This window comes from Typopeltis vanoorti, chromosome 21 (genome assembly GCF_054136105.1).
Source record: "Typopeltis vanoorti isolate ZY-2024b chromosome 21, IOZ_Tvanoo_1.0, whole genome shotgun sequence".
NCBI classification, from domain to species: domain Eukaryota; kingdom Metazoa; phylum Arthropoda; class Arachnida; order Uropygi; family Thelyphonidae; genus Typopeltis; species Typopeltis vanoorti.
This window is the reverse complement of record NC_143569.1, coordinates 88,336,752-88,364,649: the sequence shown is the minus strand read 5'-3', so window position 1 is coordinate 88,364,649 and position 27,898 is coordinate 88,336,752. Positions and strand designations below refer to the sequence as shown.

General features: G+C 35.7%; 1 protein-coding gene across 7 annotated transcripts in view; it reads left to right on the top strand.

Annotated features, from left to right (window-relative positions):
* Nucleotides 1-27,898, top strand: part of LOC150095089 (spectrin beta chain-like) — a 577,773-nt gene that overhangs the window by 200,440 nt on the left and 349,435 nt on the right. For all 7 annotated transcript variants that reach the window (XM_090411296.1, XM_090411299.1, XM_090411298.1 and 4 more), the window contains exons 8-10: nt 2,194-2,381; nt 10,551-10,733; nt 20,120-20,377. In XM_090411296.1, the coding sequence (XP_090267422.1) occupies nt 2,194-2,381; nt 10,551-10,733; nt 20,120-20,377 (629 nt within the window). The remainder of the gene's footprint in view (nt 1-2,193; nt 2,382-10,550; nt 10,734-20,119; nt 20,378-27,898) is intronic.

Below are 27,898 nucleotides of genomic sequence, written 5' to 3'. Positions count from 1 at the left end.
ACTCTGATCAGACCGCACTTAGACTATTGTTCACAGATTTGGTCCCCAGGATTTGAAGGGGATAAATTAACTGTGGAAAGGGTACAAAGGCAGATAACAAAGATGGTTTCAGGACTGTATAATGTTAGTTATGAGGATCGACTGAGGGAATGTGGACTGCAGAGTTTGGTGGATAGAAGGAGAGATGATATGATTGAGACTTTTAAACTGTTGAGAGGTGGTTACAGGGTTGGCACTTGGGAGTTCTTTCGCTTGGTTGAACATCGTGAAGGAAATTTGACAAGGTGCATCCCTGGAAGTTACGAAAGGAAACTGTGAGCAAGAGGTTGGAGTGGTTTCTTTGCATGGAGGGTGGTCGAACCATGGAATGCATTGCCTGTTAGAGTTGTGAGAGCGAGAACGGTCAATGAGTTTAAGGTTAAGGAGTGGTATGGTAGACTTTATGTTTCCTTGGAAGGACCTTCCATGATGAGTCTTTTGACTCAATGGAGGCCTGAATAATAATAATAATTTTAAATACAATGCTGTGTTACTCAAACATTTTATTTATCTAAATTTTGTTAATTTTTAGATTTCAAATAATTCTAATTTTAGTTTTGGCTTGAATTCTAATCTTAGTCGATTTTGTAGCCACCATATGGTGGCATTCTAATACATGGCCCAGCTCTGTAAATATTATTAACATTCTTTGTTTCAGCTTAACCTTGTAATTATACTGATGCACTGATGATGGCCCATTAATTTCTGGCCAAAATATCTGCAATAATAAAATTATTGCACATATTTGCTATATCTGCTTCATTTGTACCATATTCATTCTTCTTAACTTTCACTATGCTCATGTTGCTTAGGTTAGGTTAGAAAAGCATTCACATGACCATCGATCATTTCAAAAAAACTGCTCAAGTAAGTCCTACATTCATTACTCATACATATTTATATTAAAAAAAATTCAAAACAATCAAATTCCATTTTATTGTTTTCTTATTAGAAAACTGTCATCCTTGGCATAAAGCCAGCTTGCTCTAGCTGGTAGGATTTTGTGAAAGAAATGAAATTTAACCACAGATTCACTGAAATGTGACATTTTAATGAATGAGTATGTATGATCGTTGGGGAATGTCTCTGGGGATAAAGAAGCAGAAGATGCTGTATGGATCAGCTCTTTTGCATTTAACTTTCACATGAAAAAACTTTATTTTTAAAGAAAATAACTCTTTTGAGACTAATAATGATGATGACTCAGAAAAATGATTTTATCAATAATTGAAAAATGTTTCTCTGAGATATTTCCAAAAAAAAAAAAAAAAAAATTTAAATCTTACCATTGTAGTAAAAATTTATTAAAAAAATATGTTGGATGATGAACTTTGTCTTTGAACATTGATTTCTCAAACAAAACTGGACAGTGATACATTCTCATCAAAAAAGTAGAAGAATTATTTTTGTTAACAGCTGTATGATACTAAAGTATCTTACTTTAAACTTTTAAAATATTTTTTCTGAACAGATATAACGTCTTACACCATGACTCCAGAATATCTTAATTCAGTATTGCTTGAAGTAAGAATAAAAAATCAGAATTAATTTTGACAAGCATTTTTGAATATTTTGAAAGACCTTATATTAGTCTTTGGGGAGGGAAGTACTCTTGAATTGCAGATTTGTGGAAATAAGGCAGATAATAAAATTTTTTTGTTATCTAAAATTCTTCATTTGAGCAATTTTGTGTCCAATTTAGGTATGAAACATTTTTTTTAAAAAAAGTATCATCAACTCCTTTAAATAGATTTGTAAAATTTTTAAAATTATGTACATATCTAGTAATTTTTTATTAATAATATATAGTATGTAATATTGCAGTTCTCTATTTCAGTCTCTTACTTTAGTATTAAAAAAACCTGGGCAATTTAAAGTAATGTTATGATATCTCCTCTACTTTATCCAGAATTTAAGGATTTACTGAAATCCTTGCTTTGAACCCAAAACCCTTACAGCGGTTAAGAACACTTTTGAATTGTGTAAATATTATTACACAATGACTGACTGTAGGGTTGTCAAAAACTTGGAGGAGGTGGGGATTGCTTATATAAAATAAAATTAAAAAAACATAAAGAATATTTATAATTTTATTATTATTATTATTATGTACCATGCCATATTTTATTGATGTGTTTTACATTCATTATCTAGGTTGTTGGACAAGCAATGGAAAATGATAAGATGATTCATGAATATGAAACTCTAACATCAGACTTAATCAAATGGATTGAGCAAACTATATTAGCTCTGTCTGACCGAAAATTTGCAAACTCTTTAGTTGGAGTTCAGCAACAACTTTCGTATTTCAACACATATCGTACTGTGGAAAAACCACCCAAGTAAGTCCTACATTCATTACTCATACTTATTTATATTAAAAAAAAATTCATAATAGAAAATCCATGTTTTCTTATTAGAAAACTGTCATCCTACACCAAGCTTCATTATATTTTCTACATCATGATGTATCACTTTACTATCAGATCATCATGACTAAAAGTTAATTTCTTAAATTTTTGTTAAAATGAAAAGTAAATGTAACCACTGGATGAAATATCAAAATATTAATCATTTCTCTGAATATAAACTCATTTGGCCTCTATCTTATTCTGGCTAATTAACTCTCTTTATTTTTGTAAATATTTATTCATCAACACATTTGGTACATCACACACGAGTACTCATTTTTACAAAGTACACTTTTTTTGACCATCAGATAGTATGTTATATGTTCTGACTGCTGAAAGCCAATTACTTGATTTTGAAAAAGAGAGGAATTCTTCTCTTCAAAATGGATTTTGTACAAATATTGGAAGAAATAACTTGTTTGGGATTCATAAACTGGACGTAGGCCGCATTTAAAAACAGTAATTACATGAAAAACAATGACTGCTTTAATTGGAATTATTTTTTATCTCCAGTAACAGTGGAGATAAAAAAAATGATGGTAGAATGAATCTAATAATGAAGCAGTGTGTGGTCAGAGTGTCACTTGTTGCAAAAAAGTGAATCGGAACACAAGATCAAGGAGATAAAACATGATGATCATGAAGGAATACAACTAAAAAAAGTGATTACAGGATCAGACTTCTTATTTATAAGTTCTATATTGTTTAAGAAACATCAAGGCAATCCTTTTTTTACTTCTTCAGTTTTCAAAAAAAAAGGGGAAAAAAAAGACAGTAATTTGAAGCCTTCTTGGAAAAAAAATTCCATAGGCCAACCATATATACAAGGAGAATAACCACCATTAGCTGAAACTATGTAGAAATTTTATGTTAAAAAGAAACAATGTAGAAAATTTTATTATATAGTGAAATCTGAAGTATTCATAACTAAAAATTCACACTTATACCACAGTAATTAAATTTTAATAATATATAGATATTTCGTCTTAAGTATCTTAAGACATCATCAGTACAGTTATTACAAACAATACTAGGAATGCATTCAAAGGAAACAGTTAGTGTGCATGCTTACATCGGAATCCCTCTATGCATACAGTAGCATGTTTGAGGACTAAAAATATTCAGCTGTAAATTAAATTAAAATATATCTAATAAATTTATTTTATACAATTGAGGATAATAATTTCCCAGACCTTTGGGATAGTGAGACAATCATTACGGTTAAGATTGGGTACATGACATAAGGCTTCAGCACTTTCTTTATATAAACGCTCATGTTTATATAAGGATCTATGTAGCAGTTTGGTGTTTCTATATCCTACCATTTCAAGACTTGAAACGGTAGGATATAGAATTTTCTGTAAGGATAGGAAGATGAAGGGAAAGATGGGGGGGGGGGGGGAACTATGTGCTCCAAGTCACTGTACCTTCTCCTGTTCTGACGGTAGGCAGAGAATTTGGCAGGAGCCCCATGAAACAGTAAACCCAGCTTGCCTTGTAATTACACCTCATGGTTCTGGAGGTTGTGTAATAGTGTGGGGCATGTCTTTTGGCATGGAACAGGTCCTTTGATATTGCTGGAAGGTCTGATGTCCTTCAAGGAATATCTGAACTTTGTTGCCAATCAAGTTCATCCTGCAATGTTGACTATTTTATCCAGCAGGTGACAGTTGTTTCATGGGTGACAATGCTACTGTTGATCACATAAAAATTGTTCAGTGGTGATTCAGCAAGCATGACAGTGACTTCTACCATCTTCTCAGGTGATCTGAACTTCATTGAGGATGTATGGGACATGTTAAAAAAACAGATCAGGAAGCAAAGTTCTCTTCTGTCAAATCTGAGCAAGTTCAAGGAGTATCTGATGAATGCCTGGTATGTAGTAGACATAGATGTAATCCAACACCTTGTGAAATCTATGTCGAGCCATATATGTGCTGTAATTTGGGATGACAGAGTCCAACACTGTATTAAATAAAAGTTTCTAATTCAGTGGCCAGTATGTGTAGTTTACTTAATATATCAAACTTGTGGAGATACAGGAACAGGTTTTGTTATAGTGGATAGATTGCTATTGAATTTCATGTAGCATAGCATTTTGAGTTTAGAGCATTGACTATAGACTTTTCAGATGCATTATAATAATGTTTGCTATGATGAGAATTGACTGCATAAGTTTTTTCATCAAAAAAAAAAAAAAAGCAGGGAAAGCCAAACACTTACCATTTCACTGCATTTTTAAGAATTCAATAACAAAATAATTACAATGAAAGACTGGGAAAATCACTGTTTTGTACATTTTCTAAAGAAAATATAGAGAATGTGCAAAATTGTAGCTACTTTCACCTTAAAGATCACGATTATCTATACATGCAATTATTATTTTTTATATGTCAGTCCTACCCATGAATAGTTTATAATCTATAATTGGTGGGTGAAGAAGTAAATTGGAATATTGCTCTAGTCCAAAGATTTCAAACCGCTTCTTGCTTCTGTTTAGTAGGATGGCATACAGGCAACAAGAGTTATTGCCTATCAAATAGATGTAGCAAAGCTACATAGGGTAATATGATGGGAAAATGAGTGTTCATCCCTGGAAACTGTATAAGAGTCATCTGAATAAGTAAATGAAAAGGAGGTTTTTTTTACATGCTGAGTGGTGAATAAGTAAGAATGTGTTACCAGGGTGTGTGGTGAATACTTCAGTATTGAATATTTTCTAGACAAAGTATGGTGTCTGTTGTAGTCTGCAACAGTGGCCTCCTGGAATGAGCATTTTTTACTCCATGGAGGGTCTAGATATAATACTAATAATAAAAGAGTTTTGCTCACAACTGGGATCTGAACCAACAACTTATTGCTTACAGAGCAGAGATGATATCCAGTTGTTACATGTGCTATGTTGACAAAAATATTTGGACACAATAACATGTCGTGTAAATTTCGGATCCTATCCCATGCAGATATTCAGGGAGTATCTGCATAAGTCTGATAATAAAAGGTGGGATGTGCTGCATCTATTGCACTATACTCGATGTCAAGATGCCACGTTCAGCTGAACTGACAGACTTCTAACATAGGATGGTAGTTGGTGTCGCATTAGTGGTCTTTCTGTCCATGACATTGCTGTCCATCTCAATATACTGAAATCCACTGTTGCTTATTCATAGATGGAAAGTTGATGGTGCTACTGCAGTAAGAAAACCTCATGGGAGGCTACTGACTGAGATTAGTGAGGTCTGTCTCAGAATGTTAGAGCATCCCACACATCATCAGTGGTGGACCTCACAATCAACCTGGAAAAATGTTTCGGGGACATCTGTCAGCACTAGAACTGTCCAGAGTTGCATGCCTTAGGTTACCATGGTAGAGCTTCTGCGAACAACTGACACCTCACTCCCTTCATTGTCAAACAACATTCAGATTGGTGTCTTTCACACTGTTCTTGGACCATAGATAATTGGTGTGGAATGACGAATCATGCTTCCAAATATTTTACTCTGGTGGTCATGTTTGGATCTGGAGAATACCTAGGGAACACTTCTGATAGGACTACATTGTTCCAACTGTTAGGTTTGGTGGAAGCTCAGTAATGGTATGGGGTTGTTTCAGTTAGATTCGGCTTGGTCCATTGGTGGATGTGCCCAAAACCATGACATCTGATGACAATCTGGATATCCTGGATGACTTCATCCTTCTGATGCTGTGGAACTACTTTGACAGTAACCCTTGCATGTTTAAGCATTACTGTGCTTTATGCCATACTGCATTGCATGTCCGAGACTGGTTGGCTGAGAGTCTAAACCTCAACTCCATCAAAGATCTTTGGGACAAATTAGATCACCAAATTCATTGCAGACCACAGCAGCCATCATCAGCAATGGGGTAGTTTTGCGTGAGGAATGAAAGAATATTCCTGTTGTGATGCATCACAAATTGGTTGAAAGCATGCCTGAAGGTTAGTTGCTCTCATTCAAGCAAAGGTAGTCTTACTTGGTACTAGAAATGTAATTAAAACACATTTTTTTGACCACAACTAGGTGTCCAAATACTTTTGTCAACATAGTGTGTGTCTGTTTTAATATGACTCCCACCAACAAAAGGTTGTAAATGTATAGTATAGTATATTAGTACTGTAAGTGGACTAAGGATTTTTTTTCTATTTTTATATACTTTTTTTTTTTTTTTTTTTTTTTACTTTTTTGTATTTTTATTCATTGCACATTCCCTCTCAGCATCAATGGATAAAGGATGGAACTTGCTTCTTGCCTGGTTTTGAATATATATATATATATATATATATATATTTAATTAGGATAAGAATTAATGCTTTGCCAACTCAAGCTCATACAACTTGTGGAAGAAGTGATGACAAGAACTGCAGAGCAAGCTGTCAGAGTATAGAAACTTTGGCTCATGTTGATGGAAGTTTTTTCACTTGACTATCCTACCAATTATATATTTGGTTTAATCCTTTATCCAACTGTAAGCAAACAAAGTTTGCACCTGAAGTATTTTCAGGACTGGGGCAACTCGTGGCAAAGGTGGTATAACTTCTCATCACTTGCCTTAGTATCCCATAATGCAAAGCATATCTTGTGGACATGTATAATGCTATGCATTAAGGGAAGGGTCACTATCCCGACCGGTTTCGACGTTTATTGAGGTCTCATCAGTGGGAGCCAGACCCAGAGGTGTTGATACTAAGGTGGAAATAATGGAGAAGTCATATTTCCATATCCAGTTGCCAAAAAGTGTTATACCTTATTATTAAAATTCTCTGGACATTATACCACCTTTGCCACGAGTTTTATTATTATTATTATTATTTCATGCTACTCCAGGGAGTCCCTAAACATCATGTCCACACAACTATTCGACATTCTCACAGTATCTATCATACCTTGCCTTGAACTCACTTACTGTCATAGCACCCACAACAGACTCTGGCAGCTTATTCCACTCATTTACCACTCTAAAAGTAAAAACCCAGCTCTAACACCCTGCTAACCACACTCTTGCCCAGCTTCCATAGGTGTCCCTTAGTTCTCCCACCACCAGTCCTGATTTCAAAAATATCCTCTGAATCAATCCTATAGAATCCTTTTAGCAATTTCAATTTCTCAATCATATCTCCCCTTTTCCGCCTATCAACCAGTTTCTTCAACCCACAAATCTTCAACCTGTTCTCATATTGTTCATTCCAAAGACCTGCTATCATCTTAATCACTCACCTCTGGCTCCTCTCCACCTCCTCCCCATCAAGAAGGAACCGAGGTGACCAAATCTGGGCACAGTAATCGAGATGAGGTCTTATCAGGGCTCGGTACAGAGGTATGAGTGGAAGGAGGGTAATTATTATGGGGAATTTCAACTATGGCAACATTGATTGGAAGGAGGAGAGGACACATGTGAGGAAGGAAATGGATGATTTTATTCAATTATTAAGGGATAACTATCTGAGACAGCATGTAATTGAAAATACTAGGGGTGTGAGAGTGCTTAACCTGGTAATAGCATCTCACAATTTGATTGTAATGAATATGACCATGTTGCCACCTATTGGTGAGAGTAATCATAAGGTCTTGACCTGGGAGGTGGCTAAAGATGTGGAATCTTTTGATTAAGACAGGGTATATGTGGAATTACAATGCTGGCAAGTTTGACAAGCTTAGGAGATTGCTTGGTTCAGTGCCATGGCATGTACAACTGCAAGGGCTGGACGTCGATAGAGCATTTGAAGTGGTCAAGGAGCATTTACAGGAGGTTATGGTTTGTATTTTCTAGGGTCCAAATAGTAAAACAAGTAGGGGTTAAATGGATGAATAACACCATTAAGCTTGAGCTGCAAAAAAAGAAACAACTGTGGAGGGAATTCTAAAGAAAGGGGTGACCTGCAGGAACACGAACGGTATAAATTGCACGCCAGAAGGGTAATGAGTGTGGTAAAAACAGCAAAAGCCGATTATGAAAGGAAACTAGCTATGCAAGCAAAAGAGAATCCCAAACAATTCTTTCAATATGCTGCAAGCAAGGAAAAAACTGTACATGGCAAAATGATTTTAAGGAATGTCGATGGTAAGGAGGTCACTGAACTAGTCGATATAGTGGAGTTACTATATCGACTAGTTACTATATTGCAAAAGTATATCATCCAGGTGGTGACATTGAAAAAATGAAGGAACCATTAGTTTGTATGGGAATTGTGATGAATGAAGTGGAGGTGAATAGTCTATTACAGAACCTTAATGTGAATACATCTGTGGGATTGGATGGTATACCGGCACGGGTCTTGCGTGAAGCGGCTAAGGAATTATCAGTTCCCTTGACCATGTTGTTTAGTCTGAGTCTCGGGTCTGGTTTAGTCCCGAAGGCGTGGAAAGAGGGGAAAATAGTTTCACTGCATAAAGGAGGATCCAAGGCTATGGTGGCAAATTACAGACCCATCAGCATATCAGGAGTCGTTGTCAAGGTCTTGGAGAAAGTAGTCAAGGGAAAAATACAGGAATGGATTGATGAAAATGAGATACTGTACAGGGGACAGCATGGCTTTGTGAAGGATAGATCATGCCTCAGTAACTTGCTCAAGTTTTATAACAAGGTGACGGCAGAACTGGATAAGGGAAATGGGTTTACAGTGATACTGCTGGACCTGGCAAAAGCGTTTGACAGGATACCACATGGAATTCTAATCCATAAACTACAACATATGGGAATGGATATAGGTTTGGTGAGATGGATAGGTGGGTGGTTGATGGAGAGATATCAAAGAGTAGTTTATTCAGGAGTAGAGTCCAAAAGACTGCCTGTGACAAGTGGTGTGCCGCAGGGTTCTGTTCTTGGACCACTGCTGTTTAATCTGTTCATTAACGATATAGGGAAGGATCTAAGTGGAACAGTTCATTTGTTCGCTGATGATGCAAAGTTGGGTAGGGCGATAGTGAATGCAGAAGATGTCAAAGTCTTGCAGGATGACTTAGATAGATTGGAGTTCTGAGCTAAGGAGAATGGATGTCAATTTAATGTGACAAAATGTAAGGTTATGCATTTTGGAGTGAAAAAATTAGCAGCAGTATACCACATTAGTGGAACTGTACTCCAAGAGATTGATGAGGCCAGGGACTTGGGAGTGTTGGTGGATAGGGAGATGAAGTTTAGGGGGCACATTGCAAAAATAGCTAAATCAGCTCATCAGCTCACTTGGTTGTTGAAAAATACCTTGACGAATCAAAGATTGAGTTGCCTCAGTCCTGAAAATACTTCAGGTGCAAACAAAGGATTTGGTTTAATCCTTTATCACTTGGATAAAGGATTAAACTAAATATATAATTGGTTTAATCCAAATAATCTGTTTTATCCAAATTTTTATCGATTTGGATAAAATTTGGTTTTATCCAAATTGATAAAAACCAAATATAGCATAGCCAAGTGAAAAAACTTTCATCAACTTGTCTGTAACCAGAGAATTTTAATAATAAGTTGTGACACCTTTTGCCAACTGTATCTGTATAACTATATCTTTTAAAGGTGTATGGAGTCAACAGTGTTATATGGAATTGGACTCTCTCTTCTGGCTGATTTCAAGATACTTTTTTTTTTTTTTTTTTTTTTTTTTTGTTTTAAGTACCTTGCAGGCCACACTGGCATCATGAAGGACTTACCAAAGAATGAGCTTTTTGAATCTCCAGGTTTGGAGTTGGATAGCACAGGATATTGTTGCATCATAGGCCTCTTCTATTCCTACATGTGGGACCATAGTAAGTATGCAGCGTTGTTTCAGTGCGAAGTTAGAAATATAAAATCTCAAATAATCAGGGTGGTGATCTCACAGTAGGTGATTAAATTCATCCTGCTTAAAGGCAGTTGCACAACCACACTGGGATTTGAGCCTGCAACCTGGAGTAGATATGCTAAAAGTCACATAGGTTGGCAACAATCATGTGACAATCTTAATTTAGTAGATAATATAGATTGTACAGTGTAAGTAGAGGCTAAATCTCTGTTATGTATATAAATATATATATAATTTATTATTAATAATGTTATTGATCTGAATATATCAAATTATTTTCTTTTTCTTTCCCCACCCTTCTCATCTAGGTTTATAGAAAAGGGTAATCTTGAGGTGCTTTTGTTCACCCTCCAAAGTAAAATGCGTGCCAACAACCAGAAACCATATTTCCCAAAAGAAGGAAAAATGATTTCAGACATCAACCGAGCTTGGGAGAGATTGGAGAAAGCAGAACATGAACGAGAATTAGCTTTACGTGAGGAATTAATTAGGTACGAATTTATTTAACATTTCAAGGATATTTTTATGTCTATTACTACTAATACTTTAGATTTACTATTTAAAATTAATATATAGTTATGTCACAAATAATTGAATTAAGTACTATTTGAATATATCAAATATATCAGTATTATCTGAATATATCAAATTATCTTCCATTTCTTTCCCCACCCTTCTCATCATGGTTTATAGAAAAGGGTAATCTTGAGGTGTTTTTATTCACCCTCCAAAGAAAATACTGGAGTCTTTTTTGGATAGATTTTTGCTTGTTATTACATACTTTTCTATCATCAAAAGAATTTACATTTAAATTTTAATAACAGTTAGATATATTTTTAAAATTTATACCTTTTTATTGAACTTATTAAATATTGATCAATATTAATCAATATAAGTCATCTCCTCATGGTGGAAGGGACTTCTCAGTGATGTTGCAGGCTCCTTTTTGTTCTTCCTCTCTTTATATATGTTTATTCTCATATTTTTCATTCTACTTGTCTTGCATTCTAAGTTCCTATTCTCCAGACTCATGCCGGCTCGGACGTCGCCCAGTCAAACAAGGTCCGCGTCCCCAATCGAGTAATCAGGGTTGGATCGAAAAATCAGTTACTGAAAACAAAGACAAAAAAATCAAACTCAGGCCTGTAAAGGATGGAATATCGATTGGTACATGGAATGCCCGTACACTCTGGGCAACTGGAAAATTGCAGTTGCTTCAAGAAGAAATGAAGAAATACAGATGTGATATATTGGGTATTTCAGAAATGAGATGGACATTGTCAGGAGAATCAAATGGTGGAAGAGTTCTCTGGTCAGGAAATGAAAGTAAGCATGAAGCAGGCAGAGGTTTCCTGCTAAGTAACAAGGCCTGTCAGGCAATGATAGGATACAAACCAGTTAGTGAAAGAATAATGGTTGCAAGATTCTGGCTCCCACTGACGAGACCTCAATAAAGGTCGAAACTGGTATGGGTAGTGGCCCCCCCCCTTGCCTTAATGCATAGCATTACACATATCCACAAGGAGATGTGCTTTGCATTATGGAAGATACTGAGATAGGAGTGATGAGAGCGTTCTCCACCTTTGCAATGAGTAGCCTGGTGTTGCACTACCTTACCCCAGTCCTGAAGATACTTTCAGGCGCAAACTTTGTTTGCTCACACTTGGATAAAGGATTAAACTAAACTTATTATTATAAGAAATGTCAATAGGAAGTAGCAAACAAGATCAGTGACAGTCAAAAATGAAGATGGTAAAGTATTGATGGACAAGACAGAAATCATACACAGATGGACAAGATATTGCAACGAACTATATAAAAATCAACTGAATAGTAAATGATATTACTGTCAACAGAAGTAATCAAAGAACTAAAAGCAATATCTCCACCAGCAGAGATCTTTTAAATGACATCTTGGAAGAGGAGGTGTGGAGATGACAACATAATAGGTAAGATGCTATAATATGGGGGAGAATCATTTGTAAAAGAAATGCATAAGCTATGCAATGAAATATGGAGATCAGAGTATGCCTCTGAAGAGTGGAAAAAATCTGTCTTGGTTGTTATTCATAAGAAAGGCAGTGCTTTAGAATGCACCAATTACAGAACTATTGCATTAATGAGTCATCTTGGCAAAGTGCTGATGAAAATACTAACAGAACGCCTGAAGGGTCATATGGAGGCACATATTCCTGATGAGCAAGCTGGATTTCGAAAAGATCGAAGTATAGTTCAACAAATACTTGCACTAAGACTAATAGCAGAGAAAGCTCGAAGAAAATACAAAAAGATATACTGTTGTGTCATGGACTTCCAAAAAGCATTTGATAATATTGACCAAAATATAACATGGGCTGTCTTGGAATCCTATGGTATAGACAATAAATTGATCCGCCTGCTGAAAGATATAAACAGTCAAGCACAAGCAAAAATCAGAATAGCAGGTGAGACAGAAGATTGGTTTGCCACTAGTCAAGGCACAAGACAAGGGGACCCAATATCACCAATCATCTTCATCACACATCTAGGAAGAACACTAGATAAGATTAAAGAAGAACGTGTGAGACATTTCAATAAATGACGTGAGAATAAACTACCTTTGCTTTGCAGATGACATCGTCCTGATTGAAGAAGATATAGCAAGGCTGGAACATTGCAAACACTATACACAGAAGGAAAAAGATATGGACTAAATGCCGACTTTGAAAAAACTAAAACAATGATATTCGGACAACAGGAGTTACTGAACAGAGTTACGATAGATAGATTTCAACTGGAAAATGTGGAACACTTCACATATCTTGGATGCCACATGACGCATCACTTGGACCCCAAAAAAGAGATGAAAATTAGAATAGCCAGAGCAACAGCTATTTTAAAAGCCATGGACAAAATATGGAAGAGCCAAGCTATAAAGATGCAAACTAAACTGTGCATTGTAGAAACCTGAATCTTCAGCAGCATGCTCTATGGATGTGAGGCCTGGGTACTCCTGAGAGAGTCTGAAAGGAGGATATTAGCATTTGAGGGGAAGTGCTATAGAAAGATCTTGAGAATAAGCTGGATCCAGAAAGTGAACAATGAGGAAATTTACAGACGAATACAACCAAAAGAAAACCTAATCCAGAAAATAATCAAAAGGAAACTATGTCTCTTTGGCCATATATGTAGAATGAACAATGAGAGGAAAATAAAAATGCTGCTGTTTGGGATGATTGAAGGAAAGAAACAAAAAAGGAGGACCAAACAGAGAACGGGGAGATGATATTATCAAATGGTGAGGAAACGCTATACACAAACTGAGTCATCTTGCACAAAACACAAAATAGAATGCAATGGAAGAATCGTATCAAGATGGCATCAGTCACCTACGGGCATTGGATCCATCGTTGATGATGATTCTCCAGACCATCATCACTGGAATCTAACATGCTCTCATTATATTTGTCATATGGTGCAACTGGCGAACTTCCAGGAAAGGGATTCTTGTGGCCTGCAGGCACTGCTTTTGCAAGACTAGTGTCCTGGATGCCCGTCAAACCTGTTAACTAGTGGGTTGACTGAATGTATATTCATCCTGAGTGGAATTTGATTCTGCAACAGTCAGCTGGTCTTCTATCAGTAAAGCAGTGAACTGCACTGTAGAGGCATTATATAAGCTGCTACAACTTCTGTGCCAAAAACATTGCTCAATGATGCACAGCCAAGAAAGTTCAAAACAAATTTTGGGATGTCTTTTGCAGATACAGTAAGAATCATAATACTGTCAAATGTATTCTATATTCATGCTCAAGCATGATACAAATAGATAATCACTAACACAGTGTAGAACAATATCCAGAAAATGAAGGACAGATATGCAACCCACTTATTTCTAGTCTTGGAACACAGTGTATGCATAATTACTGATCCAAAAAGGATCAGTAATTATGCATTTGCAGGCCATCTCAGCTTTGCTAGAACACAACATGTTTTTACTCCCATGAATTCCCTCCATAAAAAGCAGCAGAAAAACAATATATTTGATGTTGAGCAAGTGGTTATCAGATGTTCAGATATATATAACCATGTTCTATGAATCATCTGCCCTGCTTCTAATATAGAATCTTTTGTGAGGATGGATTTCTGGATATTTGGCAAAGAGTATTCAGAAGTTACACCAGGCATCTTTGATGCTGAGAATTGGTTATCAGATGTTCAAATATATATATATATAACCATGTTCCTTGCATCACCTGCAATGCCTCTACTATAGAATCTTTTGTGAGGATGGATTTCTGGATACTCAGCAAAGGGCCATCATGATTGGCTTTCCAAAGCCTGGAAAGGATCCAGAAATTCCAATAAATCATATCCAATAACACTAACCAGCTGATTTTTCAAAATTTAGAGAAAAATGGTTAATTCTTGTCTTTATAGTTTCTGGAGAGCAAAGAGCCTTCATAGCTCAGTCTGTATAGAAGAAGCCATTTGTTTGGAAAGATGTGAGTTTGAATCCTATCTAGGACATGATTCAAACCCAGAATGTGAAGAGCTTTTATCAGGTCTTTTCAACTGGAGGTGAGTCAGCTGGTCTCATACAGAAGTAGCAGAGTTTTTCCTGCCAGAAACTTCTGTTTTTCATCCCGCAACCAGCCAAACTGGCCAGTAGTACACACACAATTTACAGACAAAATAATACTTATAGACATAGGCTAACTACTTTATCCTCCAATTACTGTTAGAAATCCAAGGATGCTGAGAAGGTTATGGATACTTAAGTGCCTTTTAGAGCCACTGATGATGATTATGGAGAGCAGCAAACTTTTTTCTGCGATGCGGTTTTCTTCTGTAAAAATCATTCAGCATTCACTCGTTTTATTAGACTGGAAACATCAGTTTAGAGTTGTTTTTAAAAAATGTGAGTGAATACATGGAAAAAGAATATAACACAGCTTAGAAGTTCAGTATATTTAAAGATCTACACAACACTGACCATATGTTAAAAATAGAGGAAACGTCTATTTTTAATGTATATTGAATCTTCTGATTCTCATTTGAATCTCCTCTCTCTCTCTCTCTCTTTCAGCCCTTTATCTAAGAGAAGACAGTCTCTCAAAGTTAAATGTCATGCTATTGCTGTCAGGGACAATCAATATCACAGAAGACTGAAGATGTCTTCAGTCTGAAGAATGACAGAAGACTGTACAGTCTTCTGTCATTCTTCCAATGTGGAGTCAGAAAAAGTCACTTGAAACAAGCCATTCTTTCTTTCTTTCTTTTATGGTTACACGGTAGGCAGCATTCATAGTGAAGAATTAATGGAGACACAACACACGTGCTAGAATAATTACTTAATTACAAAAGTAACATTGGACGTTTTGACTTCTGTATTGAGGTCATCATCAAGAAAAATACATATATATATAAGATACAAGCTAAGTGACACTGCACTATACCAAAGTAAGATAAATCTATATGCTTGTTAATTATTTAACCTAGCCTGACCTCTTGTGGGAAGAAATAAATAAATAAAATATTAAAAAAAAATTAAATAAATAAAAAAAAATTAAATAAATAAAATAAAATAAAATAAAATAAAATAAAATAAAAAAATATATAAAAATTTAAAAAAATATATATAAACAGAACTACATTAAACATTTCTAAAGTCCTCTCATATTGAAATTTTCTTCTGTTCGGGGTTGTTTTTGTTGCTATACAGATTGCAGATAGGTCCTCCACATTCTTGGGATGATTAGTCCATCTTTGTTCAAGTTTGGATAATGTTTCAGGTATTTCACAAGCTTCTTTCAAACCAGGTTTTGGTGTGCTGTAGGGACTTGGTGCCTTTCCAGTCAATTCTGTGATATGGTTCGAGTACATGGTCTGATAGGCCTGTTTTACCATAGTGGAGGTATTTAATGTGTCATTTGGGTTCATCTTTTCAGATGAACACAAAATGTGATTGGGATGGTGCATCCTGTTTCCCCCTGTGTAAGGTAGGTTACAGGTACATTGAATTTTGTAAACTGGGTAGGCCAGGTATGGATGAGGATCTTTGGAAGAGCTAAGTAAATTTCTTAATTTTGTCTGGGGTCTGAAGGTAGTCTTAATGTTTTGTATTTAAGTAGTGTTCTATCTATTTTTTCTGAAATTCTGCTAATGTAGGGTATGGCTATGGCATTATTATAATCTTGTTTCGTTTTTAATGTCATTTTTGGAGTCATTTTTATGGAGGATCTTGTGAATCGTTTTCATGACTAGACTGCTTGCATATAGAGATTGTTGAATTCATGTCAGTTGCCTTAGTATCCAATAACTCAGACTGGTTTAAACCTATAATGAGGTCTCATCAGTGGGAGCCACTCTCTATATAAAAGTAGACTAGTTGTGAAGTTACTTCATGCTTCTGAGTACTGAGTACATTGGGTGCTGAGATGAACAATAGAATTTCTTGTCAGGTATAATATATATTGTAACCAAGATGGAGAACTTTTCATAGCCATCTCTTATCCAGAGTATTTAATAATCAGGTGATACACTGGATAAGAGATGGAGTCATTTTTATGGAGGATATAGAAAATATATGATTTCTGCATTGATTTAACCTCGGTATCTTCTTGGGTCTGGCTTCCACTGATGAGACTTTAATAAAGGTCAAAACTGGTCTGGATAGTAAAAGTTTATTTCCACTAGGTTAGACTATGATAAATTTAGTCTAATCCTTTATCCCAGTGAGAGCAAACAAAGTTTGCACCTGAAAATATCTTCAGGAGTGAATATAGTGTTGTACTATCTTACCTGGGTAAGTAGTACAACACCAGGCAATTCAGTCCTGAAGATATTTTCAGGCGCAAACTTTGTTTGCTCTAACTGGGATAAAGGATTAAACTAAATTTATCATGGTCTGGATAGTGGTCCTTCCCATAATGTTTTTTGTATTATCGGATACTAAGGCAAATGATGTAAAGTCAACATCCTTTATATACAAATAGGCTAATCATGAAGTTACTTCACACTTATTCTGATGCTTGGGTATTGGATTAAAATAAAAATATAATTTCTTGTCATTCCTCAATCCTAAACTTGGTTTAGTATTGAGGAATGACAAGAAATTATATTTTTATTTTAATTCAGTACTCAAGAAGGAGAAGGGATGTTGTAGTCTTGTGTCAGGAGCAGTTTCTGTTTTACAAACACTTATGCTCCACAATATCAAAGAAGATATTGTACACATCTACTTAACCAACAAAGAATATAGAAATCAAGACAGATTATATGTTGGCAACAGAAAGTGAAGAAGTGCTTCACCTTCCGGAAGAAGGCGATACAGCTGGATGACCTTCCATTTTGACTGAGACTGACTGCAGTACATAACATATTGCAATGTCCGCCTTTAAAGAGTCTTGGAAAACTCTCTGCACGTATGTCATATGGCAGTACTTAGAGAGTCAGCAAACAATTAAAGCTTTGTCCATACCATGTTCACTCAGTTCAGAAATCGAAGCTACTGAGTAAGGAAAAATTTGTTGTGTACTGTAGATGGTTTCAATCATTTGTTGAAGAAAATGGAGTTCACAAGCTGGACAATGTTTTCTTCAGTGATGAAGCATGGTTCCACCTAAGTGAATACTTCAATAGCTAAAATAACAGAATTAGATCATTGAAAAATCCTCATGTTTTCCATGAAACACCCTTGCATTCTCTGAAAATTAGATTGTGGTGTGTAGTATTATGTTGTCATATTGTTGGACCTATTTTCCCTGAGACGACATTGAATAGGGTACTGTACCAAGGCATCACCCAGTTTGTGGCTCTCCTTGAGATTGAAGAATGTGATTGCTGTTTCAATAGGACAGTGACACTTGCCATACATCAAATGAAACAATATAATTTTTGCAAGATTTTTTTAGTGACAAACCGATTTCTAAAGGACCAGATTTGTTGTTGCCAGATTTGTCACCTCCAGATTTCTTCTTATGGGGTTACCTGAAAGGTAAGGTGTATAAAAATAATCCTTACACAATCGATAAACTGAAGATCACGAGCAGTCAGTAATTCCATGCTTTGAAGAGTTGCCTCCAATTTAGTAAAAAGATCATGTGCCTATGTTCAAGAACAAGGTGACCATTTTGAACATTTGCTTTAATAATGTTATTTATTTTTGCCATTGTAAAGATATGATTATAAGCTTTGTTTGTAGCAATTTAGTTCTATAAAGTTTTTCACTAATATTGAAAAATTCAAGTTTATTTTATGATATGTGTGACTTTTGTATCCCCATGTATTGATTTATATTGTAATTTCCTTAAAAATACAGCTATGAATAGTCAATGTATAGGCTTTATAATCAGACAGAAAGTTAGAATTGTTAAACTAGTGGTTAAAGACTGAAAATGAATTGATTCATTTTAATTATGGATGAGAAAGAAATAATTAAGATTCCTATGGACTAGGGGAAAAAAAAAACCTAATAAGAAGAATTTAGAGAATATAAAGATAGAATGCTCCTTATCAGTATTGATTGCTGAAAGGAAGTTGTTGTATTGTGGACATATTATGTGAGCATATGAATACAGTGGAAGAAGCAATTTTGTTGGGGAAGTTGAGGGCATGAGAAGGGATGACAAAAAATTGGATGGACAACATAAAGTAACTTACCAACATGAAATTACAACTGCTGAAAGAAAGATGAGAAACTGAGTAGAAATGCCTGTGTTTGCAATCATTAGTCAGAAATGACTAGATGGCATATAATAATAAGAGTTTGGAATCTTTAACTTACAGACTAAATTATATCTTATACCATTTTATGCTTGGAAATTTGGTTCAAATTGTGGAGTTAATAATATTGTTCGTATGTTTTAGTTAGAGGTTAGATAAATGAAAGCCTAAATCTAGTTTTTCCCTTTCTTTATTTAAAAAAAATTAATTTTCAGATAATTACATGTATTTTTTTATTAATAAGGTTTTAAAATTGTGTCCTGATTATTGTTAAGAATGATAGATAGTTGGAATCAATTATCAATAGATTTAGGTATTAAGTCTAATTTAACAATTAGCTGTTAATTAAATATTACTTTAATAACTGATAAAAATTGATTCATTGTTATTAATATCATTAATAATTATATCACTGATTTATTTAAATCATGATATTTAGCTTGTATTTGACTACATTTAGCTGTTAGTTAAGTCATCATATAAAATAATGATTTGACTAATAGATAGATTTGCATATATCTGTATATAAAATATTAGTTAAAATTAAAAAGAAATTTCAAAATATTGCATTTATTTGCTATCTTTTCTCATCATTCTATTAAGGGGAATTTTGAACGTTTGTATATTCAGCGGCTGCTGTTGCTCAGTTGGTTTAGATAAGCCCTTTGAGTGGAAGGACCCGAGTTCAAATCCTGTGTATGACATGATGAACCTTCATCAGGTGTTTTCAATCAAATGACGATTGAAAACACCTGATGTAGTTAGCCAGTTTCATAACGAGGTTGAAGGGTTTCTTTCTCCTCCTTGGAACTTGGATTTTTCATCCCTCAAAACAGGTAAACTGGCCAGAAGAACATCCACATTATACTGACATAGTTCACTTCGATTATGAGGATTACCACCCTATTCTATCAAATTTGTTTTGAATGCCTGCATGGTAAAGTATGGATCTATGTGTGAGAGTAATTAAGAAGGAAGAAAGTATATTTAAGGAAATAAATGATTTAAGGAAATAAGGAAATAATTTAGAGAGAGAGAAGAATAAAATGGAAATACTGGAGGTAATGTATATATTGATTAATTTGAAAAGTTGAATTATATTTTTAACATATAAACAATAAAATTATACATAGTTATAATTCATTAGTAAATATGAATTTAATCTTTTTAGGCAAGAAAAACTGGAGCAGTTAGCAGCACGATTTGACAGGAAAGCTGGTATGAGAGAAACATGGCTAAGTGAAAATCAACGTCTTGTATCTCAGGATAACTTTGGCTTCGATCTAGCATCAGTTGAAGCAGCTGCTAAGAAGCATGAAGCAATTGAGACAGATATTTATGCCTATGAAGAGAGGGTACAAGCTGTTGTTGCAGTTTCTCAAGAACTGGAGGCTGAAAATTATCATGATATTGACAGGATAAATGCTAGGTATGAAATAGTTTCTTTTGTAAGTTTCTGAGCTTAATATTAATTTCTCTGTTTTATTATTTATTTCAACTGCATTCCAATTTTGGTAAGAGAAAAACAAAATAGCATAATTCTCTTTTGTCTTTCTTTTTGATAAAACCATCAGTTATCAAATAAAAGTTTGAAACTATAAATTTTTGCTTAGTTTTCAACTTAAGCTTAATCTTGTGATCTGGGAATAATTCTTACTTTAGCTTTAAAAACATTTTTCCCTTCTTCATATGCCACATAGATATTTCTTTAATATCTTCTTCATCATATGTATCTAATTCAGTTCCTACAAATTCTGAATTTATTATGCATTTGAAATTTTTTGGACTTTAATTCAAAAAATGTGTCTGTAACTTGGCCAATAATTCTATGTTATATGATTACGACAACAATACTTTACTAGTGGATATGGTTTGCTTCTAGCTCTAGGCTATAAGAAGAAACTGTTCTAAGTTCAATTCTAGTCATCAACTAGAGAAACTTTTTCTAGGCTGCTTGTTCCTGAGTTAGTTAATTTTTGGCATGGGAAAGTTGGATTTTTCTTGCATCATCTCAGGTTTTAATCCCACATGTGAAGAAAATCAACTAACACTTACACTTTCAGATACCTTACAATTTCAGGCACTATGACATGGCATACTCTCTGTATAGTATGCTATAATCCCTTACCCAGATGCCTTATAATGTTTAATGTCTTTGAATGATGGATAATCTTGGGCCAGCACATCCATAATGGCTAAGGGTGGAGATTGATTTGCCTTCAGGGTTCAGAAAGTTCAGGCTAAAACAGTCTCATCTATTAGTCTTGGAGAATAAAAGGCATTAGCAGAAATTTTTAAAATTTATTTTTATATCATGACAGTATCTAAAATAATTCTTGACTTCAGTAAAAGTGAAGATATACTCTGACTAGTTGCATTGAGTGAGAGATTGAGTAGTCTCTCTCTCTCCCTCCCTCTCTCTCTTTTTCATGCATATATGCGGATGCATAGAATGCATTGCCTGAGAGTATCGTGAGAGTGCTTACAGTCTGAATTTCACTAGAAGTGTGATAGATCTTCTGGTACATGTTTAAAGTGGACCTTTTGTGATGAGTATATTGTTGCCATGGGACTCTGATAAGTATTACTAGAGACCTCCAGGGAGTCAGAGATCATTGAGAGAATGTCACATATCACCTACACTAGCTGTCATACCTTTTCTTGAATTCATTCACACTGGTTGCACTTACCACCTCCAAAAGGCAATGCATTTTAATCATGCAATATGAGAGAAAAATCTAGTTCTCATCTCTTTCTTGACTGCATTTATTTTCAACTTTCATGGATGCTCTCTCATTCTCTCCACATCTGCCATAAAATTAAAAATTCCATCTACTGGTATCTGGTATGAACCTTTTATAAATTTGTAGGTCTCTATCGTATCATCCCTCTTTCCTGTTTGCTGGTGTGTGTACAATCCACAAATTTTCAATCTGTCCTCATAATCTATATTACACAGTTCTGATATCATCTTTAATACTTTCCTTTGCATGTTACTCACTACACCGGCATCATCTTAGAAACCAGGAGACTATATCATTCCCAATAGTTCAGTGAGGTATATTGAGGCCTTGTAAAGCAGCAACGTGACTTCCTTATCCTTACATGTTAATGTTTATTTCAGCATTGCAATTATCTTTGAGTCATAATTACAATCTTTTCTGTATGGCTTCTAAACTTCAACTTTCCATCTGCTAAAACTCCAATGTAATATGCCATTAAATATCTCATCACACCAAAGTAGTACATACCTTTATTATAATACAGCTATATTGCCTGCTTCAGTTTAGGAGTGCCCCTGTTTAAATGTCATTGGCTATTTACTCATGGGTTCTTAGGGCATTATGAGTGTAGATGTACTAAAAAGTATATGTAGCTTAAGGAATAGAAATTGCACATACCTTTTTCTCGGTGTTGTGGCTTTTCCTCTGTCTGCGATGTCGAGAACTGCAGAGTGTGTGTGTGGTGTGGAGGGGGGGGTAGGCAGTTTGGTAGAATAAGTTAGAAAAAACCCGGGTTTTTTTCGTAATATATAGAAACATATACTTTTATATAGGGTGGGGAAAAAGTGAAAGGGTTAATTTTTTAAAATAAGGAGGGGGAAGGGGAAAGGTGGTTGACGGGGTGTGGACCGTTTCGACTATTCGTGGTCATCATCGGAACATCTTGTTCCGATGATGTTCCGATGATGGTCCGATGATGTTCCAAAGATGTTCCGATGATGACCACGAATAGTCGAAACGGTCCACACCCCGTCAACCACCTTTCCCCTTCCCCCTCCTTATTTTAAAAAATTAACCCTTTCACTTTTTCCCCACCCTATATAAAAGTATATGTTTCTATATATTACGAAAAAAACCCGGGTTTTTTCTAACTTATTCTACCAAACTGCCTACCCCCCTCCACACCACACACACACTCTGCAGTTCTCGACATCGCAGACAGAGGAAAAGCCACAACACCAAGAAAAAGGTATGTGCAATTTCTATTCCTTAAGCTACATATACTTTTTAGTACATCTACACTCATAATGCCCTAAGAACCCATGAGTAAATAGCCAATGACATTTAAACAGGGGCACTCCTAAACTGAAGCAGGCAATATAGCTGTATTATAATAGTTTATAATGAGGAGTAACATGGGAGTTTTCCCAGAAATAATATACATACCTTTAGATTCACAACATTGAGCTGATAGCCTCTTTCATATGCCCACAATTTCAGCCTATTCAAATTACTCTGCAAGTGCTATTTTCATTCCTGATTACCTGCCTATCATCAGCAACAAGTGCATAACCCCTATCAGATTCTTTCCAATGTCATTAATGTAAATATTGAATAATAATGGACCAAGGACTAATCTCTGTGGTTTACCACTTGTCATGTTAAATCTTGCAGATCTCCCGACCTCTCACCCTAAACCACTTTTTGATATCTGATTTGATATCTGTTAATGAACCATTCTCTTATCTAGGCTATCAGTTTTTAATCCAGTCCCATATCATCCAACTCATGCAACAACCTTCCACTCTGCATCATGTCAGTAGCCTTAGCAAAGTCCATTGCTATTATGGTGTATCCATTTCCCCCTTGTCTGTTATTATAATGGGATACTACACCCTCTGTCCAAAAAGAAACCGAACTTTTGGTAGAAAATAAAACACAGGCCAATTATAATTATTCAAATAATTTATTTCAATCAATATATACTCTCTCTCAGTTCAATACAGCGTTTGGAATGGTCAATTAATTTGTTAAATGAGTTTTTTATATCGGTTTTTGGGATACTGTTGAGGGTCTTGGTTACTGCCACTTGAACATTTTCAAAGGTGTCATATCGCTTTCCTTTCATCGATAAATGAAGTTGGGGAAGAGAAAGAAGTCGCAGGGTGGTAAATCAGGTGAATACAGCGGGTGATCCAACACAAACTTGGTTTTTACTCAAAAACTGTCTCACAATGTTCGAACGATGAGATGGTGCATAATCGTGCAAAAGTGACCAGCTGCCTGCATCATGATATTCATGCCGTACACAATGAATTCTTGCTATCAATCACTTCAAAACTTCGACATAAAACTGTCACGATTGACAGTTTTGGCCAGGTGGAATGAATTCTTTGTGGATAATGCCCTTGGAATCAGGATCAGAGAAGTCGCTTGACTTCTCCAAGTGACTTTTTTTTTCCTGTGCCCCCTCTTCTGGTGGTCTCCACTCAGCACTCTGGCGCTTTGTTTCAGGCTCATACTCAACACACCACGTTTCATCACCAGTAACAATCGTTTCAAGGAAGTTTGAGTCCTTATGAGCGGTTTTAAGGAGGTTCTTGCGGTGTTCAATTCGATACATTTTTTGGTCGTCGGTCAACAAATCACAAATTCAATTTACAAAGGCCCAAGCTCTCGGTCAAAATGTTGTGCACAGTTGATTTTGGAATCCCCAATTCATCTTCAATCAATCAATCTTACGGATGATTTTGGGTTTTTTTTTTTGTTAACCGAGCCATCCGAAAACTAGCTCAGTCTAGTTTTCTGATGGCTCGGTTTTTCGTCGTCCTTAAGCGTCTCAGGACCACTTTGAAATTGCTTAAACCACTCGTAAACTTGAGTACAGGATAAGCATTCATTACCATATGCTTTTTTGAAGCATTTGATGCGTTTCAGTAAAACGTTTACTAAGTTTAACACAAAAGTCAATCGCAGCTCTCTGTTTGAAATTCATTTTCCTGCTGTTCATCAAAACACACTGTCACTCTTGGCACTATAACTCGGCTTCTAATGAAACAAATGGCATAAACAGTCGATACAGCACTAATGAAGGATGCCGCTTTTGACAACGAAAAGATACAACAGGTGGCGCCACTAGTTTCATCTATTTTTGAAAAGTTCGGTTTCTTTTTGGACAGATGGGTGTATATGGGGGAGGGGAAGAATGGTTTTGTGAAGGGTAGGTCATGCCTCAGTAACTTACCAATGATTTATAATACAATGACAGCTGAGTTGGATAAAGGTAATGGGTTTACAGTGATACTGCTGAACTTTGCAAAGGCAGCTGACAGGATACCACATGGAATTGTAATCGATAAACTGCAGCACATGGGGATGGATATAGGGTTGGTGAGATGGATAGAAGAGTGGTTGATGGAGAGATAACAGAGTAATTTATTCAGGAGTAGAGTCCAAAAGAAGGCCTGTGACTAGTTGTGTGCTGCTGGGCTCTGCTCTAAGATTGCTGCTGTTTAATTTGTATGTTAATGTAGGAAAGGATCTGAGAAGGACTATTCAGTTATTTGCCAATGATGCAAAGTTAGATAGAGCAATAGTTAGTACTGTCAAACTTTTGCAGGATGATTTGGAAAGATTGGCAGACTGGGCAAAGGAGAATGGTTGTCAGTTTAATGTCGTAGTGTAAGTTTATGCATTTTGAGGTGAAAAGATTACCAGCTGTATACCACATTGGTGGAACTGTACTCCAGGTAGTTTACGAAGCCAGAGACTTGGGAGTGTTAGTGGATAGGGAGTTAAAGTTTAGAGGCCACATAGCAAAAGTGGCTAAAGCATCTCATCAGATTACTTGGTTACTGAAGAATACTTTGACTAGCAGAGACAAGCAAGTTATTGTTCCTCTTTATCAAGCCTTGATGAGACCCCATCAGATCAGGGTTCGCAGGGTTTCTTGGTGATGAGGAGGTGGAGAGGATCCAGAGGCGAGTGACCAAGATGGTAGCAGGTCTGTGGAATGAACCTTATGAGAACAGGTTGAAGCTTTGTGGGTTACAGAAACAAACTTGTTAATAGGTGGAAAAGGGGTGATATGATTGAAACATACAAATTACTGAGGGGGTTTTTCAGATTAATTCAGAGGAAATTTTTCAGAACAGGTCTGGTGGTGAATTAGGAGAATTAGGGGTCATTCTTGGAAACTGAGTAAGAGTGTAGTTAGCCAGGGTGTTAGAACTAGGTTCCTTTTTGCTTGGAGAGTAGTGAATGAGTGGAATAGGTTGCCAAAGTTTGTTGTGGATACCATGACTGTAAATAAGTTCAAAGCAAATTATAATAGATACTACACAAATGTTGGATAGTTCTTGACATGATGTTTAGGGCCTCCCTCGATGAATCTAAGGACTCTTTGGAGTAGCCCATAATAATAATAATAATAATAGTAATAATAAAATCAGCAAGTTACTCAGACATGCCCTTCCCTTAGTAAACCCATGCTTTACAAACTCACTGTTACATGGAAAATTGTTACCAATATTGCGATCACAGATCTCTCTGTCCTAACTGGATTCAAATAATCTAATATCATTAGCAGCACGCCCTCTTCTCCTATTTTTTCTGTTCTTTCTAAAAATACTCTCCTCAGTATCAGTTATTTACTTATTTATTTAGCATATGGTAAAAATGCAATAAATTGATGAGTATAACAGTATATACAGATTGGCAGTTCAGTTAACCAATTGTTAGTACTCTTTGAGTGCAAGTTGCTGAGGCCTCCAGGGAAGGTGCACACGCACGTGTGTGTGTGGGGGGGAGGGTCTTAGACTATTCTACATATCATATTTGTGACACTATATAGTCTGCACGGTGTTATAGTGCAAACTGGTGACTGTGAAATTCCCCGCAGATGTAGTAAGTGGGCAAAGCAGTCCTATCTGGTCCTAAATCGATTTAGCTGACTCCAGAGGTGTTGGGGTATATTGAATCCTGGCAGTTTGACAGTTGGATCAAACAAGGTAATGTCCACGAGGTATTGTGCAGCTGCACAGATGTCTGCTCCATGTTGGGAATGACCTCTGTTTCTGGGAATGATGTTAGCCTGCACCAGTCCTCCAGCTAGGAAGTAACAACTTTTGACAAATACATTACCTCAGGGTCCAGATGCTAACAGTGATAATCTGGATACTACAAGAAATGAGCATACACTATCAAAGTATAACAGTTCATATAATAAAAAAAGTTTCAAGAAATAAGAAATCAGTTTCACAGAACAGTATTTTGGTAAGCAATGATATTGCCTGTCAAAACGGTTATTCTTCATTTTTGCTTTTTTTTTAATCCATTTATCCTAACATAACAAGTTTATAAGAAATCAGTAGTATTTTACAGTAGTTGGAATATGCAAAAAAGATAATAGCTCCTAAATACTAAAAATGTTTTGGAGATCATTTTGTCTGCTATCATACCTACAGCAGCAATCAAGTAAAATATCACAGACACCATGTTAAGCATCATTTATATATACACCCCATAATCATTTATCATTAACAGTTTGCTATGGAGTCAATAAACTCATTGTGGGATGTTTCATTCATTCACTAACATATTTGTCATGTTCTATCTTAAAAACTCATTCATATTTTCTTCATTCGTAACACCTTCTGGCAATGCATTCTATTCACCACTTAAAAAATCTGTTCATCACTCCTTTGATTACCACATTCATATACAGCTTTTAGTGATAACCTTGCATTCTTCTCCTTCAATAATTTATTCTGTATTAATATAGTAAAATCCCTTCACCAACTTAATAGTCCTCTACAAATTATATTCCCTCATCCTTTTTAACCTTTCATAATAGAGTAATAGTAGCAGTAGATGAGGGTAAGGCATACACTTGTCATATGGGTTTGGATACCAGATTAGTGGATTGGATTGCTAACTGACTTTCTGATATCAGAGAACTGTATATTGAGGAGCAATAATCATGGAGTAGGAAGGTTATAAGTGAAGTTCCACAGGGACCAGTCCTGAGACCATTGCTGTTCAATCTTTATATCAATGATATTGTCACAGGACTACAAAAAGCTATTTAATTGTTTGCAGATGACATGAAGCTTTAGAAGATTATTAGTAATAGTGGTAATGTTTTCGCTCTTCAAGAGGATTTGAATCAGATGGAAAGAGTTTGAATGTAAGGTTTGAAATTTGGGCTCCACAGATGGAATTCTTCG